This window comes from Ambystoma mexicanum, chromosome 1p (genome assembly GCF_040938575.1).
Source record: "Ambystoma mexicanum isolate Mex_15411 chromosome 1p, UKY_AmexF1_1, whole genome shotgun sequence".
Taxonomy (NCBI): Eukaryota; Metazoa; Chordata; class Amphibia; order Caudata; family Ambystomatidae; genus Ambystoma; species Ambystoma mexicanum.
Genome location: NC_090921.1, coordinates 755,709,227 through 755,726,590, shown reverse-complemented (window position 1 = coordinate 755,726,590; position 17,364 = coordinate 755,709,227). Strand labels below are relative to the sequence as shown.

At 46.7% G+C, this 17,364-nt stretch overlaps 1 protein-coding gene across 2 annotated transcripts in view; it reads left to right on the top strand.

Moving 5' to 3' along the window:
• The window catches only part of MRPL9 (mitochondrial ribosomal protein L9), a 201,053-nt gene that overhangs the window by 107,267 nt on the left and 76,422 nt on the right, over positions 1-17,364 (top strand). For both annotated transcript variants that reach the window (XM_069650719.1, XM_069650727.1), the window contains exon 4: positions 12,641-12,694. In XM_069650719.1, coding sequence (XP_069506820.1) covers positions 12,641-12,694 — 54 coding nt within the window. The remainder of the gene's footprint in view (positions 1-12,640; positions 12,695-17,364) is intronic.

Below are 17,364 nucleotides of genomic sequence, written 5' to 3'. Positions count from 1 at the left end.
GGGGCCAACGCAGGGGTACCAGAGGTGGACGACAGGGTACCCGTGGTGCCAAGGCCGCTCGGGCAGTTGCCTCTTTGCCCTCAGGTAACGCCGCAGCCGCTCCTACTCAGTCATGAGGCCTTGTCCCATGGTTCGCCGGTTGGGGGAAGGCTGGCGCAGCATCTTGTAGAGTGGCGTGCCATTACTTTGGATGTGTGGGTTCTGGAGATCGTAACCCACGGCTACTGTCTTCCCTTTCGGCACAGGCCTCGCGACAATCCACCGGGGAACCTCTCTTTGAAGTGTCCGGATCCGCTCCTTGCGCAGGAAATTCAAGCCCTGCTGGAGAAAGGCGCCATAGAACTGGTGCCTGTAGCGGAGAGAAACAAGGGATGGTATTCCCCTTATTTTTTGATTTCCAAGAAAGACGGGGGATTGAGACCCATCATGGACTTGCGCGGTTTGAACAAACTCCTCAGGAAGGACAAGTTCAAGATGGTTACTCTCTCTCAAGTCCTCCAGGCCCTTCAGCTTCAGGACTGGTTGGTGTCACTCGACCTCAAGGATGCTTACTTCCATGTGCCGATCCATCCCAAGCACAAGAAGTACCTGAGGTTCGCGGTTGGCGACTCGCACTTTCAGTTTCGGGTCCTGCTGTTCGGTTTGACCTCCGCCCCGAGGGTTTTCACCAAGCTCATGGTGGTGGTGGCAGCGCATCTCAGGCAAGGGGGGATTCACGTCTACCCCTACCTGGACGATTGGTTGATCAGGGGGAGCTCTCCCGAGCAGGTCCTGGATCATCTGTCCGTCGCCTGCCACTCCCTTCACAGGCTGGGCTTCTCCCTCAATTTAAAGAAGTCCCATTTGACGCCAACGCAGAGGCTCCAGTACATCGGAGCAGTGCTCGACACTTCCCTGGGGCAGTGTTTTCCTCCCCAGGTGAGGGCTCTTCACATTCAGCAGATGGTGCGCAAGTTTCAGCATGCCCAGACGCTCCCAGCGTTCGAGTTCTTGAGGTTGCTCGGCCTCATGGCATCCTGCATTCTTCTGGTGCCAGAGGCTCGCCTGCGAATGAGATCTTTGCAGTGGGCACTCAAGATGCAATGGTCGCAGTCCTCCGGCAGGATGTCGGACCCGATTCAGGTGCCGCCCTCGGTCGCCCGGGACCTTCTGTGGTGGGCCGTCGAAGGCAACTTGATGAAGGGGGCTCCGTTTTGGCTTCCCTGGCCGGAGGTGACGATCGTGTCGGATGCATCCCTCACGGGATGGGGAGCTCATGCCAACGGGCTGACAGTCAGCGGTCGTTGGTCTCCGTCGGAGTCCAGACTCCATATCAATCTGTTGGAGCTGAGGGCCGTCAGGCTAGCCCTGAGGGCTTTTCTGCCGACTGTGCGAGGGAAGAATGTCCTGATCCTGACGGACAACACAGTGGCCATGCACTACCTCAACAAAAAGGGGGGGGCAGGGTCACTTCCTCTGTGCAGGGAGGCGATGCAGCTCGAGTTCTGGGCCATCCAGCAGGAAGTTTCGATCTCGGCAGTTCATCTGGCCGGAGTCGAGAACGTGACGGCGGACGCTCTGAGCAGGCAGTGCACGATCTCTCACGAGTGGGAGTTGGCTCAGGAGATTCTCCTGGAGATCTTCGCCCTTTGGGGGACCCCTCAAGTGGATCTCTTTGCCTCCAGTGTCAACCGGAAGTGCGAAAGGTTTTGCTCGCGGGAATTTCCTCCAATAGGAGCCTTAGGAGACGCGTTCGTGGTGGAGTGGTCGTTCCCGCTGCTGTACGCGTTTCCTCCGGTCCCCGTCATCCCGCAAGTGCTGCGGAGGTTACGGAAGTTCGGTTCCCGGATGATCCTCATTGCTCCGGCGTGGGCTCGGAGGACGTGGTACCCGGACCTTCTCGACTTGTCCATCTGCCCTCCACGTCGTCTTCCCTACCGAGACGATCTGCTCTCACGGGAGGGGGGTCAGGTTCTCCATCCAGAGGTCGGATCCCTCAACCTTCACGCTTGGCTTCTGAAAGGTTGAGGTATAAGGATTGGGACCTCCCTGAAGACGTGATGGAGGTGTTGCTTTCGGCCCGAAGGCCCGCAACTAAGTCTCTGTACCGTTGCCGTTGGCGTAAGTTCTGCGACTGGTGCAGAGTTCAGAATGTGGATCCTTTTGCATGTGACATCCCCATGGTTCTGTCCTTTTTGCTTTCTTTGGCCCACAGGGGCTTGCAAGTGGGTACCGTTAAGGGTTACCTGGCGGCGCTGTCCATCTTTAAGCGCTCATCTGAAGAATGTTCTTACTTTAAAATCCCTTTAATTTCACAGTTTCTGAAAGGGCTCACTAATGTGTTCCCTCCGTCGCCTTTCCTGGTGCCCGGTTGGGATTTGAACCTTGTTCTTAGGTTTCTTATGGGTGCTCCGTTTGAGCCGTTACATTCTTGCCCTTTGAGGCTGTTGACTTTGAAAACTGTGTTTTTAGTTGCGGTTACTTCCGCTCGCAGAGTGAGTGAGTTACAGGCACTTTCTGTTAAGCCACCCTTCACTGTATTTCACAAGGACAGGGTTGTCCTTCGAGTTCGTCCTTCTTTTCTTCCGAAGGTAGTGACGGAATTTCATTTGGCCCAGAAGATTGTTCTTCCGGCATTCTATCCTCCTCCGCATCCTGGTAAGGAAGAGGAGAGGCTCCATAGGCTTGATCCTAGGAGAGCTTTGAGCTTTTATGTTTCTCGCATGTCCCGGGTCAGAGTGGACGATCAACTCTTTATTGGTTACGCTGGTAAGCGCTTGGGGCAAGCTGTGACGAAACAGACTTTGTCCCGCTGGATTATTTTGGCCATCTCGGAGTGTTACCGCTTGGCGGGCAAGGACCCTCCGGCTGGCTTGCGGGCCCATTCTACCAGGGGCTTGGCTGCATCTACTGCCCTGCAGAGGGGTGTTCCTATTCGCAACATCTGTGATGCTGCCACCTGGGCTTCAGTGCATACATTTGTGCGGCATTATTCCCTCGATTCCATCAGAGGGCAGGATCTGGCCTTTGGCAAGGCGGTCCTTTGCTCTGCTATTTGATTGGCTATTCTAAATTTTGTTTCTAAATTCTTTCCCTCCTCCTTGATTTGGTACTGCTTTGGGAGTCTGTCATAGATATGGAATACGTCGGAGGACCCAATCCCCTCGAAGAACAAGTTACTTTCTTACCTGGTAACGTTCTTTCGATGGGATGGTCCGACGACGTATTCCATATCGCTCCCGCCCTGCCTTCCCCGCTGCAGAATTTCTGTTGCGTTTGCAGCTTACGTTCCGCAAGGCTTTGTGTCGGACTGGCAGTTGACTATTGTCACACGTTCTGGGGGAAAAAACTACAACTGAGGCTACTGGCGTCGTGCGTCCTACTTATCACATCGGATGACGTCGGACGTCGGAGGAGGTCCTCGACGGCGGCGCATCGACGTCATCGACGCAGGACGCAGACGCCGAAAAAGTTTCCGAAGCAGCACAGCTGTGGTGATTACTGTCATAGATATGGAATACGTCGTCGGACCATCCCATCGAAAGAACGTTACCAGGTAAGAAAGTAACTTGTTCTTCTGTCCCATTGTGTCTTTGTGATGAAGTGTTAAAATTGTTGTATTGTAAGCAATGTATAATTGTATTGTTTCTTTTTTGTTTTGTTCATTGGTTAATTATTTCTTTGGGTGTTCTTAACAATTTTTACCAGCATCATAGGTTTTGTGGTATATGTCATATTGACAAAATAAATTGGAGTTTTTTTTATTAAAGTCTACTCCATTTTTTTCAGGACTATGCAGTAGGATGAGAGAGAAGACTTAACATATAATGATATTGTTATGGAGATTGTATTAATCTGTCTCTTCTTTATATTTACATACCTTGTTTTGAGCCACGTTTTGATATACGCCTCTGTTTTGTTGTACGTTTTTAACCTAACACACACGTTCAATGCATGTCACATGATTTTTACTCTCTTGCGGAAGAGAAAACAAATTTTTACTCTCTTGAAATTGCATTTACTCTCCAATTATAAAAACAGGGAGTAACATACTCCCACCTTAGAATCTTATCTGGAGCACTGACAGGACAATCTGGTAAAACCTTCCAGCAAGCGAGTGGACAGGTTGCGATCCAAGGCAGGCGAGTGGGGAAGGGGTACAGTGGTCTCGAGGTTACATGTCGCTGTTAGGGGTCATGGTGTCGTGTATCCCTCTCCTTCCCAATTGCCACCTGTTCATGAGGCCGGTGCAGGAGTTCCTCGCAGGCAGGTGGTCGCAGGGTCGAGGATTATGGTTGGACAACCTGGTGGTCGACAAGGGCTTGGTGGACGCCCTGCGATGGTGGACTTGCACGCCCAATCTTGTAAGGGGCATGCCCTTGCTGGAGCCGGAGTTCCAATTCACGATTGCGGCAGACGCTTCCCAGTTCGGGTGGGGGGCACACCTAGACGACTCGCAGGTACAGGGCCTATGGTCTCGGGAGGAAACTTCATTGCATATCAATGTACTTGAGTTGAGGGCGGTGCACTGGGCCCCAAGGTTGTTTCTTCCGCGGATCGGTGGTGATGGTGTTGCCAGACAAACAACCATAATGTTCTATTTGAGGAAGCAGGGCGGCACGCATTCCGCGCAGGACGTTTGGCATTGGTCTCCTCAGAGGTATCCTTCCTTTCCTCTCCTTCCCCCAGAAGCTCACTGTCTCTAGAGCCCTGGTTCTCTCGAAGCTGGACTACTGTAACCGCCTCTATCTAAATCTGCCTGCCTCTACTCTCTGCCCTTTGCAACTCATCCAGAACAGGACTGCAAGACTTGTCCTTGGCCTCAAGCCCAGGGACCGTATCTCTCCAGGACTGAAATCGCTACACTGGCTCCCAGTGGCTGCGAGGATTAAGTTCAAAACCCTCTGCATTGTCCACAAGGCCTTCTGGGGCCTTGGGCCAAAATACCTTCAACTCTCTCTTCCTAAATATCTTCCTTCCCGAGCTCTTCGCTCATCCGCCTCCAACTCCCTCAGGGTCAGCCGCTTCTCCAAGCAACGAGTTGGAGGTAGATCTCTCTCTGCAGCAGGGGCCTCCCTCTGGAATAGCCTTGCTGCCTCCCTGAAACTTGAGAACCATCTCCGGTTCCGGAAGCACCTCAAAACCTTCCTCTTTGCCTCCGCTTTCTCTCCCCCTCTCCCCTGCTAAAATCACTGAACCTTCACTGAATCTGCAACTGGGCCACTCACCGATCTCGGTCCTTGGCCCAGCCACTCTTCCCTGCACTGCCTCCCTGGCAGCCCCTGCACTGCGGGACTGTCTCTGTATCCCTACAGCCCCTCCTCCCGGCACTTACCTTGCACTTGCCACTAGCTGGCCCTTATTATTTATCTTGTATTCTACTAACCCTGTACTGCACTTTCCCCTCTCCCTTTCCCCTTGCACTTTTCCCTTCCCCTCTACCCTTGCGCGATCTGAATGACAACTGGCCTAGTAGGATCGTTGTCTGTCTCCCCTTGTTCCCCACCCCCCCCCCCCCTCACCTCGTCGCGCCTTGAAACACTTGTGTATAGGTGTGTTACAAATGCCATATCATATCATAAGGGGTCAGTATCGTCGCTTACCACTGCTGGGGGTTCTGAATGTTCAAGCAGATGCCCTAAGCAGGGATGCCACGAGTGGAGGCTGAAGGCGCAGCAGGTGGCAAGATTCTTCCGGCGATGGAAGTTTCCCCGATAGACTTGTTCGCAATGATAGAAAACAAACCATGTCCAGAGTTTGCCAGCAGAGGGGCTCATCCAGAGTCAATGGGGAACGCTGTCTTGTTCCCGTGGACGGGCCTCTTTGCGTATCAGTTTCCCCCGTTTCCACAGATTCGGAGGACCATCCAGTGGGTGCGGAAGTACCGGTGCAGGGTGATTCTGGTGACCCCGTTCTGGCCCAGGCAGACGTGGTTTTCAGATCTCCTGCATCTAGCGGTGGAAGAGCCGTTGCGGTTAGAAGATCCGGATCTCCTGTCTCAGGACCACGGCAGGGTGTGGCATCACAATCGGGCTTCTCTCAGCCTGGCGGCGTGGCTTCTGACTACTCAAGAGTTTGGTCATCTAGAGATCTCCCGGGTGTGTTGCCTGGTCTTGGAGGCGGCAAGGGCCCCTTCTACCAATGTCTCGTATGGTCCTCAATGGGCGAGATTCTGTGCCTGGTGTGAGGGTCACCCTGAGATAAGACTGTTGGATGTTTACCCGGCTCAGGTCCTTCCGTACTTGTTACACCTTGCGAAAGAGTGCCTGGTGTTCTCCTCCATCAAGGTGCATTTGGCGATGATTTCTAGGTTCACGAGAAGGCGCCATGCTGCTCCTCTGTTTAGTGATAGTTTGGTGAAACATTTTCTGAAAGGGCTATTTTGGACATTTTCGCCCGGAAAAGCAGTTTGCACCGGTGTGGACCCTCAATGTTGTTCTTTCGGCGTTGATGAAGCCTCCATTTGAACCCATTTTGATGGCTTCTTTGAAGTTCCTTTCATGGAATGTGCCGTTTCTGGTGGCAATTACCTCTGCCAGACAGGTGTCCGAATTGCAGGCATTGGTCGTTGACCCGCCTTACCTGAGGTTCATGAAGGAAAAGGTTCTCTTGTCTACTATCCCGGAAGTGCCGTCTGCGTTTCACAAACTGGCCTCTATTGCCTTACCTTCGTTCTTTGCTAATGCATCCATGTCGGCAGAAAAGGCCCTTCAATCTCTAGACGTTAAGAGGGCGCTAACATTTTATTTGAACTGTACGCAGGACTTCAGGAAGTCAAAGCAACGGTTTATGGCGTTTGGGCCCTCCAACAAGGGGCAGTCTATTTCCAAACAAGGACTTTCCCATTGGGTTTAATTTACAATTTCGTTTTGTCACGCAAAAGCTGGCAAGCCTTTGAGGAGTGCCCCGAAGGCTCATTCTACGCAGTCCACAGCGTCGGCGGCGGCGCTGTGGTCTGGGATACCGCTGGTGGACATTTGCCAGGCAGCTTCCTGGGCGGTGCTGCATACCTTCACCAGGCATTACTATCTGGGCCAGCAACATGTGGACGATGTACAGGTGGGACGGGCGGTCTTCCAATACCTGTTTCAGTAAGGTAGGCCCAGCAGCTTCGGGGGGGGGTTGTATTTTATTACATTTGGTTGGTTTGTTGTCTCATGTTTGTGATAAGTTGCTATTGGTGGGTTTGCCTGTTATACACCACCATACATTGGTTGTACTGCTATGTAATCTATTCACAGCATGTGAATCCATGAAAGATCCAATGCAGGGGAAGGGAGTAGTTTCTTACCTGTAACTCCATTTTTCCAGCGTTGGTATCTTTCATGGATTCACATGTGCCCACCGGCCGCTCTGCAGGCAAACCTAGGGTCGGGTTCCCTCTAATTTGGAGGTTAAAATCTGAAGGAAGCCGCTGGGGCGGGGCGATTTATAGCAGACGTCCTATTGGCGTGGCCTAAAGCACCCAAAAAAGAACATCGATAGGACACTGAAGTGTCGTTGTTTTCCATAGGAAAATGCTAAGTTAAAGTTCCCAATGTTTCCCAGCCTGACGGGAAATATTCACAGCATGTGAATCCATGAAAGATACCAAAGATACCAACGCTGGAGAAATGCAGTTACAGGTAAGAAACTACTCCCTTCCATGGAAGACCAGAGGTCAAACCCCTCCAGATGATTCATTGTTGATCCCCCCGGGTTGTCCATGATTTGTTCGAATGAGCAATGTCAGAGGGAGAAAAAACAAAATGCATTTGACTTTGCCTTTCAGTTTTTCCTCCCACAGAAATTTCTGGCAACTTGCACCCCTCCACGCGCGCCCCCTTACTTACCTTTTGGCGGCCCACTTTGCTGTATGGCGCCGACTGCTCCATTCCTCTGCAACGCCAGTTCCCTTCACTTACGTGCATGGAAACCGGTGCTGCAGGGTGCAGGGGACACCTAACCAAATGGGATATTTATTCCACATTTTCGGCTGCTCTTTATTTTCGTTCAGCGGCAATTGAAATAAATATCTCATTGGTTTTTATATATTTCTTTGGTCATTTCTACGGATCCCACGGTCCGCAGACCAGCAGAGAGGAGTCCCTGGTAAGGGTCATTTGAGGGACTGCTTCCGCAAAAGGGGTTCCATTCATCCTCTCCAACTTCACTTGGACTGCGTAAGACTGAGGGTCTGATGTTTGAGGCCAAGCTTGCCTCAAAGCTAATTATGTTTGTCTCATCTTGAGTCTTGCTATTGGAACCACCAGTACACAGGAAGCCATTGGGCCTCGCAGCCTCTGAAATAACACAGTGGCCATGTGGGTTGATTTCAGGAAAAAAATGCAATGTTAATATCGGCCCCCCTCCCCTCCTTTCCTCTGTAATGAAAACCCTTGCTATTGTTGTATTCCTGCAGATTTCTTCCAGTTAAGGCAGGCCAGGACAGTACAGTAGGTCTAGTAAGCAGTGCAGATTGAGATTTGTTTGCGGACAATGAGATCTCATGAGCCAATCATCCAAATATGCATAAACACATGGACTCCTTGCAGTCTGAGAAAGGCCACTATTGCTGATGTTTTGATGAACTCTCGGAAGCCGAGCAGTGCCTAAAAGGCAAAACTCTGTACTATAAATGATTGTTTCCCTATAGCGATACGAAGACCTTTCCGATGCTGGGGCTGTATTGGAATATGGAGTTGGGCATCCTTCAGATCCACTATACAGAGCCAACCTCCCTGTCTGAGTATTTCAGATATGTACGATTGGGATCCTCTTGAACCTCTCTTGCAGAAGATTAAGGTTGAAATCCGACAGGTCTAAAATTTTGCGCAGACAAGACTGGTTTGGGCACTGTGAAAAGTAGAGAATAAAAACCCTTGCCTTGCTCTGTCAGTGAGACTATCTCTATTGCCTTCATAGAGAGGCATTCTGAATCTGTGCCAGGATAGATGGGGATCCACTCTGGCTAAGCGGGGGTGGGAGGGATGGACCGGGGATAGCTGAAGGTGATGGCCTTTGCAAGCCACCAAAAGGACCCATGTGTCTCTTCCGGTCCTCCATGGCTCCAGATGGTGTGAAAAACCACCCCCCCCCCCCACTGGAGTTCCATGGGACTATTCCTGACCATCTCTTGGAGATTTTGTCAGTGGTGGCAGAAAACGGTCTTATGGAGGATGAAACGGAGTGGGAGACGAAAGCTCAGTTTGCTGTCCTAGCTTTCTGTGTTGAATGCTGAGAGAGTTGTCTGGCTGTCCAGATTTGTGGTCTTGGAAGCAGCGAAACCCTGCAAGAACTAGAGCGAAGTCCAAAATCTGCAAATAGGTGGACATTTAGCCAGTAGGTTAAGTGAGTACGGTGAGTGACATTTGGGTTAGCGTACTTGTTTTCCTCTTTTGTAAACTTTTCTGTTATTGTCGAAGGTCCAGGACTTATCTTTTGCAAATGTTGTCTGGAGCCATGCCTGACACAAGCATACACTCCTATGGCTATTCAGCTATTCCTCCAGCCAAAGTCCATGTGGTGGGCTGCAGATTCTACTAAGTCTGTGCCAAAGCTTTAGCATTCGTTGTCCCTGTTTTGACATATTCAAACTTCTCCAGAGGGAATGTATTGCTTGGAACTCAGAAAGCTTGTTTTAAATTGGCAGCAGATAGTACGTCTTCCGTGACTTAAGATTAATTTTCAAAGTAACAAACCGGCCCAGATGAAGACCGGTCACCCATTCACATAGCATTGATCGCCTACAGCCAACTTTTATATTGCCTGTCTGACTGCACGCTGTGCGTTCACATAGGTTTGTTCTTGCACCTCTCCATGGGAGACAAGAGGTCAAACACCTCCAGCAGATTTATTGTTGATTTCCCCCCCCCCACCCTTTTCCCAGCCCAGCAAATAGGAATCGGTGGTAATGGTCGCTGGAGCGACTAGTGCCACAAAAGGGGTTCTAGTCATCAAGGTTTTCTGATTCGATCACCAACTGATTTCTTTCCTCATTTCCAATGTCACTGGTACTGCATAAGACTGAGGGTCTGATGCTTGAGACCAAGCTTTAATCAAAACTAATTATGTTTGTCTCATCTGGAATCTCGTTGGTGGAACCTCCAGTAGACAGAAATCCATTAGGCCTAGAAGCCTCTGTAATCACGATGCGGTCATGTGTGTTGATTTCCGGAAAAAGGTTCAAGGTTGCCATTTGTCCCCCCTCTTTTCCTCTGTAATGAACACCCTTGCTATTGTCGTATTCCAGCTGATAATACCATGGACGATACAGTAGGTTTAGTAGGGAGGGACTTGAGATTGGTTTGTGGACAATGAGATCCAAGGAGCCAATCCTCCAATTATGCATATACATGTGGCACGGAAGCCAAGCTCCAGTTAAAAGGAAAAAACTCTGTACTGAAAACTTGATGCCGGGGCTGTATTGTGATATGGAGGTAGGCATCCTTCAGGTCACCTACACAGAGCCAATCTCCCTGTCAAAGAGTAGTTCGGATCTGTGCGACAGTGATCCTCTTGAAGATGAAGGGTGAAATTCAACAGGTCTAAAATTTTGGGAATTTTAGATTTGTTTAAGTTGGAGTGCTGAATTTATAAATATTTTCTTTCCATTCCTTTGCAGATTTTATCCTTTTGTTAAGAGTTGTGAAAGAGCAAAGGTAGAGGCAGAGTGCTACAACTCTACAGTATGGCTGAGGACAAATTGTTAATGGCATTTCCTCAGAAGGCTGATGCCTATATCTGGAATCTATCTTTTTATGTGGTCCAGAGTGTGGCTTTTCCCACACCCATTTTGCCTCTGCTAGTGTATCCTTTTATAGGAAAAGCACTGAACGGTCTAGTGTTTTCAGGGATAGGGCTCTCACTAATACACCTACAATTCTGGCCTAGGAATGTCTAAATCACGAGATTCAGAACCCGGTCCTGGTAAACCCGGATTAACAGTGATGGTTCCACCTTCTCCCTGTGTCAGCGTTTCCCTCATCAGTAAGAGATTTCATTGGCTCCACCTATCGTGGAGCCTGAGGGAGGGCACCTTTTGGTTCAAGTGGGTGTTCCACCAGCGTAGGGGGAGGTGGTGGGGAGGAGGGATTTACAAGGGTTGGGCACCTCATTTGGCAGTGGAAAGAGATTCTTAAAATAGTTCAAGGAAGAGTGCATAAGATTTTGACATTTAGGAAAAAGGCCTCCTCAGAGAACTCTAGGTTAATGTATCAGTCTATTGAAAGGATTTTGCCTCCAGGTGTCAACTGACGCTGGCTGCAATGGACTGCCTAGCCACAGGTCCACTTATTGTACTGGAGATGACATTGGCCGAAGAGACGCTGTTGAAGGCAATGACCTTCTGATACATGGAGTCCATTCACCACTAAGGGAAAATTGGTCCCTTCCCAAAGAAACACTAGGCACCAATCCACGTCTGGTGCCAATCAGTATGGGAGCTGAGATGTTGACAAAATAGGGACTTCACATTCTGAGGAGCCGCCATTTTGAGAGCATCTGTGATGATGTGCGTTACACATCCGATTTTTCTAATGGGGTTTGGCCATTGTTTTGGAGGCCTTGGCCTGGTTCTTGGATGTAATTTTAGCCCTTTTCGAGAGATCCTCTGCAATGCTGTTTGTATGTTATTTTTGTTGATGTATTATTTTTTTTTTTTAAATGTTCTCCTTTGGGTAAACCTCTTGGCCCTTTCAGGATCCTCTGTGTGCCTGGTAGTCTTTTTGGCCCCTTTATGCGGATGCTCTGAGATGTCCCATGTACTTTTAGCCCCCTAAAATGTGAATTTAGGAGAAGCTTCTGGTTGTAGCATTGTAAACTGGGTTAGCTGGACACAAACCACGACCAGGAGCTACTAGACTTGCAAACTGGTTCCATGCAAACACATAGCTATGTGACTTTAACTATGTGTTTCGGAATGTATGTAACTGTATTAGAAAACCTTTAGAAGACCTGTAACCGTTGAACCTCAGCTAAACAAATGGCCCAACTGTAGGCTGTAGGGCTTGCACAGGACATCGATGGCCATCTACTGAGCAGCCAGGTGGTTAAAACATAGTAGATCATTTAATTGACAAAAAGTATAGTTGGAATCTTGCACGCCATATTAGATTTGCAGCAAGCTGTGCATTAGCTCTTCATGCTCTAAAGGTGCTAGTGCCTTAAGCATTGTTTGATGCCTGGCATCTAGGATTTGTTTGGTTCTGCTTATCTTTCTAATCCCTGCAGCAGTGTGAATATTTGGTAATCTGTGGTTGGTTTCATCATACAGTGATGTTCGGATGTGCTAATCAATTGCTAGTTTGTGTTTTCTTAAACAGTGGTGCCTGGGAAAATTGTTCAAGCAGTGATTGCATTTTGTGATTTTAGCCATCAGTAGATGTTAAGGATTTGTTTGTATAACTAGTTTCTTCGCACAGGCCACTGCTAAAGCATTTGATGACGGCAATAATGGTTAATGATTTGGTCTTTTAATTAATTTTATGTATATATTTGATGATGGAAATGTTTTATTTTTTATTTTTGTGGTGGTGGTTTTTGCTTAGGGATTTGATCAATCAGCAAGTCTATTTGGTTTTCCCCATGCGTAGTTTGAGTCGGACATTCACATATATTGTAATCCCCGATTCAGGTCTTGCTGACTTCACATGACCATCTCTTTCTTGGCTGTCTTACTTAGATGATGCTTGAGCGGAATCCTTCTGATCGCCTACAGACTCTTACTGGTGAGATGGTGAGTACAGTTCTTGTGTACAAAGATCCTCTGTCATTTAATAAATCTGAATTAGTGAATGAGACAATGTGAGAGTGACAATGTTGTATTTGTTTTCTACATTTCATACTGCATTCCTCACACTTAAAGAACTGCAATCTTTTCTCATTGCCCAATTCAATTGTACATCTTTGGGGGATGAATGTTTGAGTCTGACCTAATGGGGTTCAAATCTGTTCCACACAGAGCTGTGTGTTTTATTCAGAGACTTATTTCAGTGACTTACCTTAACAGTTTAGGATTCTAACCAAATATATTGAGCATGCCTCTTAAAATTCTTACTTGTTTAATCCACTAAAGTTTCTAACACTACACGTTTTGATTAGTTGCTAACAGTGAGGCTGCTGTGCCTAATGTGATCACTCACACTTTTCATCCTATGGATGTTGGGAAACTCCTTGCCATAGGATTCTGCAGTAAAAGCACACCTACCCTTGAATTCTGTGGGTGGATGGGGGAGATTATATGGCCTTGGTGGCGATGGTAATTAAGGAAATGCCAGTAAACTTCCCTTCGTACGTCCTGCTGCTACCAGTAATGAAATGAAGAGCAGACTTGCTGCAGATAGGGTGGGCTGAGGAGAGGGTCATCCATCTTCTCAATCACCCAAGGGGTGGGTGTGTTGCGCAATGCCATCGAAAGGGATTTTGGAGGCAAATACTGGCATTGCCACACAATTTTATTGTTCGATTCTAAGCTTTATTAAGCAGTTTGCAGTAGGCTTCCGATTTAAAAGGACCAATTTCACCTACAAAATTCTCCCCCCCCCCCCAAGCTCATCAACCACAAAATGAGAGAGCAAGCAGAGGATATTTATGTATAATGAAGGGTTGATTAAGACGCTTGTCAGTGCGTTCTCATCCTAAGGGTAGAATGATGGGCGTGCTGCGCAGCTAGTACAATGAGGCTCTACTCTTAGCCTCACAAGGTATACATGATATAGTGGATACGTGCTAATAAATCACACTCGCCCCAACAGATTGTATCAAATACAGCCTGTATTTGCTGAAGTGTGCTGCATTAAAGCATACATTTTTTAAAAAGATCACTGGCTAATCTTACTTGATACAATCTGTTGGGAGGTCATTTAAGGGCTGATTGCTTGGATCAGAAAGAGTGACGTCTTTTGTCTGGATCTAGCTCTGGTATCACTTTATGTAACTATCTGTCTCATAACTGTAATGAGGAGAAAAGAATCAAACTTCAAAACAGTTTATGTGTATGTATGTGTATGTATATCTTTTTTGTTTTTTTTTTAAATCTGACAAGCCACATGAAGCCCACAGGGAGCCAACAAAAACAATTCTTTGACCAGGTGGATCACAAATGGAGCAAAATAATCAATCTCATAAAAAATGTTATCTCAAGAAATGGCAGGACTCCCTGTCACCTGTTTTATCAAGGAGAGGTGGGCGTTTATAAATGTTTATCAATATGATCTGATTTAAGAGAACAGAACATTCCTCAAACTATAGCCTTGAGATTGTGTAAAACATTTCATAAAATTGAGCAGTATCATGTAAGTGAACAAAATGGAAAGATGGGCAAGCAAGGGGTTGGAGGGCTCAGAGCATCAAATAATATGACTGAAATGTAGCTGAGCTCTGTGGCGGACTACAATATCCAGCAATAATTCCACTTTTTGCAAGAAGTGGAAATTCTGTTTAACCGGACAATATCGCCAGAAGCTACTGTGCTCTCAGGTTGCAGTGGTAAGTCACAGAGACAAGTATTGACTGCCTTTGGAATTCTGAGACGCTCAAGCCACATGACTGTCCACGGTAGCAAGGAGGCATGGTGGGCAGATCAGGTCTGCTAAAGATTGTACAATATGGTATATGGGGAGTTTGAATGTGGCAATTAAAGAGAGGTAAAGAGTTCCAGTGTTTAGAGACCAGTAATGAAAATGAACACAAGTGATATTGGGCACAGCGCTGGACTATTACAAAATGGGATTGATACTGCAGGGAGCTTATGGGGATGTAAAAGGAGGTAAGGGAAGAGAGGTAGGAGGGAGCAAGACTTGAAGACATTTGAAAAATATCCAGAGGAAGTGAAACAATAGACGAGATTGAAAGGATAGTCAAGAGAGGGAGTGATGAGGGGAGATATTGAGGTATAGGGGGAGACTACAACAAGCAAGGATAGCAGAGTTGAAAACAGACAAAGGGCAAGATTTGAGACGGAGAGACCAATAAGAAGTGAAAACAAGTAGTACGTTTAGTAGCGTCGAAAGAAAGGGCGAACTTTCCGCATATTGTACAATTGAAAACCGAAGAAAGCAGTGTTCGAAATGTTGGGGGGGGGGGGAGGAGAGAACAGACTGTTTTTGAAGCAAGATTGGACTGCAAGGAGATGGGCTGAGATGCTGGCATAAAGGAGAAGGAAGAGTAGACAAAGGTCTGAGAGTCATCGGTACAGGAATGGGTCAAAAACCCAAAATAAGAGACACTAAAAGGGAGGGAGGTTTAAAGGGACAAGAGGAGAGGGCCAAATACTTCTTGATGAACACAGTGTAGCAGCAGGAGAGTAGGGGAGATTTTACTATCCCATGATGTGGAAAAAGATAAATCGGACAGATGGGATTTAAGCCACTGAAAAACAGCAGCAGAGCAATCCAAAGAGCGTATCCAACGTATCAAAAGCGGCAGAAAGATCAAAAGATGACAAGTCATCAGAGCGTGATGAGCAAACAGAATCAAATTGGATTCACCAAGCAAGGTGGTTTCTGTGGCGAGGGCAGAAGCCAGATGTGGGAGAAGAGAACTTGGTCACCACAGAAACGTAGGTTGGCTTGATTCACTGAATTGAATATTCATCAGTGATCAAGAACAGCCCTTACATAATGCATAATTGTAGACCTCCTCCTAGAACTTGGAAAACATTTGGAGTTGTAGAGGCACCCTGTGACCGCTTGTGTAACAATGATTGCTTGCTTGGCAATACTATATATATATATATATATATATATATATATATATATATATATATATATATATATATATATATATATATATATATATATATATATATATATATATATATATATATATATATATATATATATATATATATATATATACCAGTTTAGTTTAACAAAATACACTTTTTACACATTACTTTCAAATTTCAATCTCAATACAGTTACAAAATAATTGCATTCGTAAAATAAAAAAATACAAAGTAAAAAGAACAATCCTACAATTTAGAACAAATCGTACAACGATTATTTACATAAAATTTCACATCACATTACGGTGAATAAATACTTTTTGGACAAAGACCGTGGATTCAAGGAGGGAGGCTGGCTGCTCTTCCACCTGCACAGGTCGAAAAAGGCTTTGGCAGACCATCTGAAGCAGAGCAGTGCATCAGCAACACCGAAAACTGTTTCTGAACTACGCTCTAAGGTATACACCTTCAGTCAGACTTTTAAAAAGCCCATGCAAAACATGAAGACTGCCCGTACTGGAACCACAAGGTCCCTGGAGATCTACCAAAGAAGTACATGGAGAAAACAATGCCATTTTTTGAAAACCTGCTTTTAGAGAGCCTAAGAAATCTGCGTGTATCCAAACTTTTCTAAGTAGTGTGTGTGCATCTTTTTAGGGGCTCCAAGACCACCTCCACCAAATCCAATAATTGCACATATCCACTATCGAAAATGAGATCCTATTGGGTATCCAGTGATTCCCTCGAATACATAGCATTGAATGCAAAAGCCTCGAAAATAAATGCATCAAAAAAATGCATTTTTTTTGTAGGTAAAGTTTTTTTAAAAAATGTTTTTTTAATTAAAATGGGTTCTGAGGGGTAAAAAAACAGGGGTCAGGGGAGGACCACCCATTAAAAAAGAAATGGGGGAAAAAATAATGTTTTCGATGCATTTTTCTTCAAGTCTTTTGCATTCAATGCTTTGGATGTCGGGGCTATCACTAGGAACTATCCTATTGAGTGTGGCCCTGCAAAAATAAGATCTTCATTCTGGGCCTTTGTTAATTTTCCCTGCTTTCAGCCCTACAGCACATAAAGGGTTTCCCGGCAGACTAAATCATTGCTGCTACAATGCAGGATTAATTTTGCAAAGCTCTTCTCAAGATATCTGCTGGTAAAACAGACCCTATGCAAGCTACAGAAATCACCAGAGATTAACCCAAAAGTCAGGGCTCTCCCTATGTTCGCTCACCAGATAGAGCTACAACAGTCTGATGGTCATATGTTAATCCTTTGGAACCTTGATTTAGATTGCAGAGGTTCTAGATTTAATTACCTTGAATACTAGAAATGCTGTAATGTTAAAGCAAGCCAGATCGCCCAGTAGTTCACACTGGCTTGTTTGGTGCACCCAGCAACCCTCTTGGTGAGCATCGTTGTTCTGCTAAGAGTTGGGAGATGGCTAATATGACTTAGGCAGTCAATTTGGGTTTTCTGACATGAGCCGAGGTGGGGGCTTTGGGGAATCATGTGTTGGAACTCAATTCGGGTTGTAAGATTTTTGCAAATTGCTTTTCAGATTGATTACAAATGCCTTTGTGTGTGAGAATCTCTTTGCATGTGTCAAATGAGTGCACGCTGGATTATGTTATGATATGGAATATCGGGGGCATTTTATGTGTTGGTCAAAGCCCTTG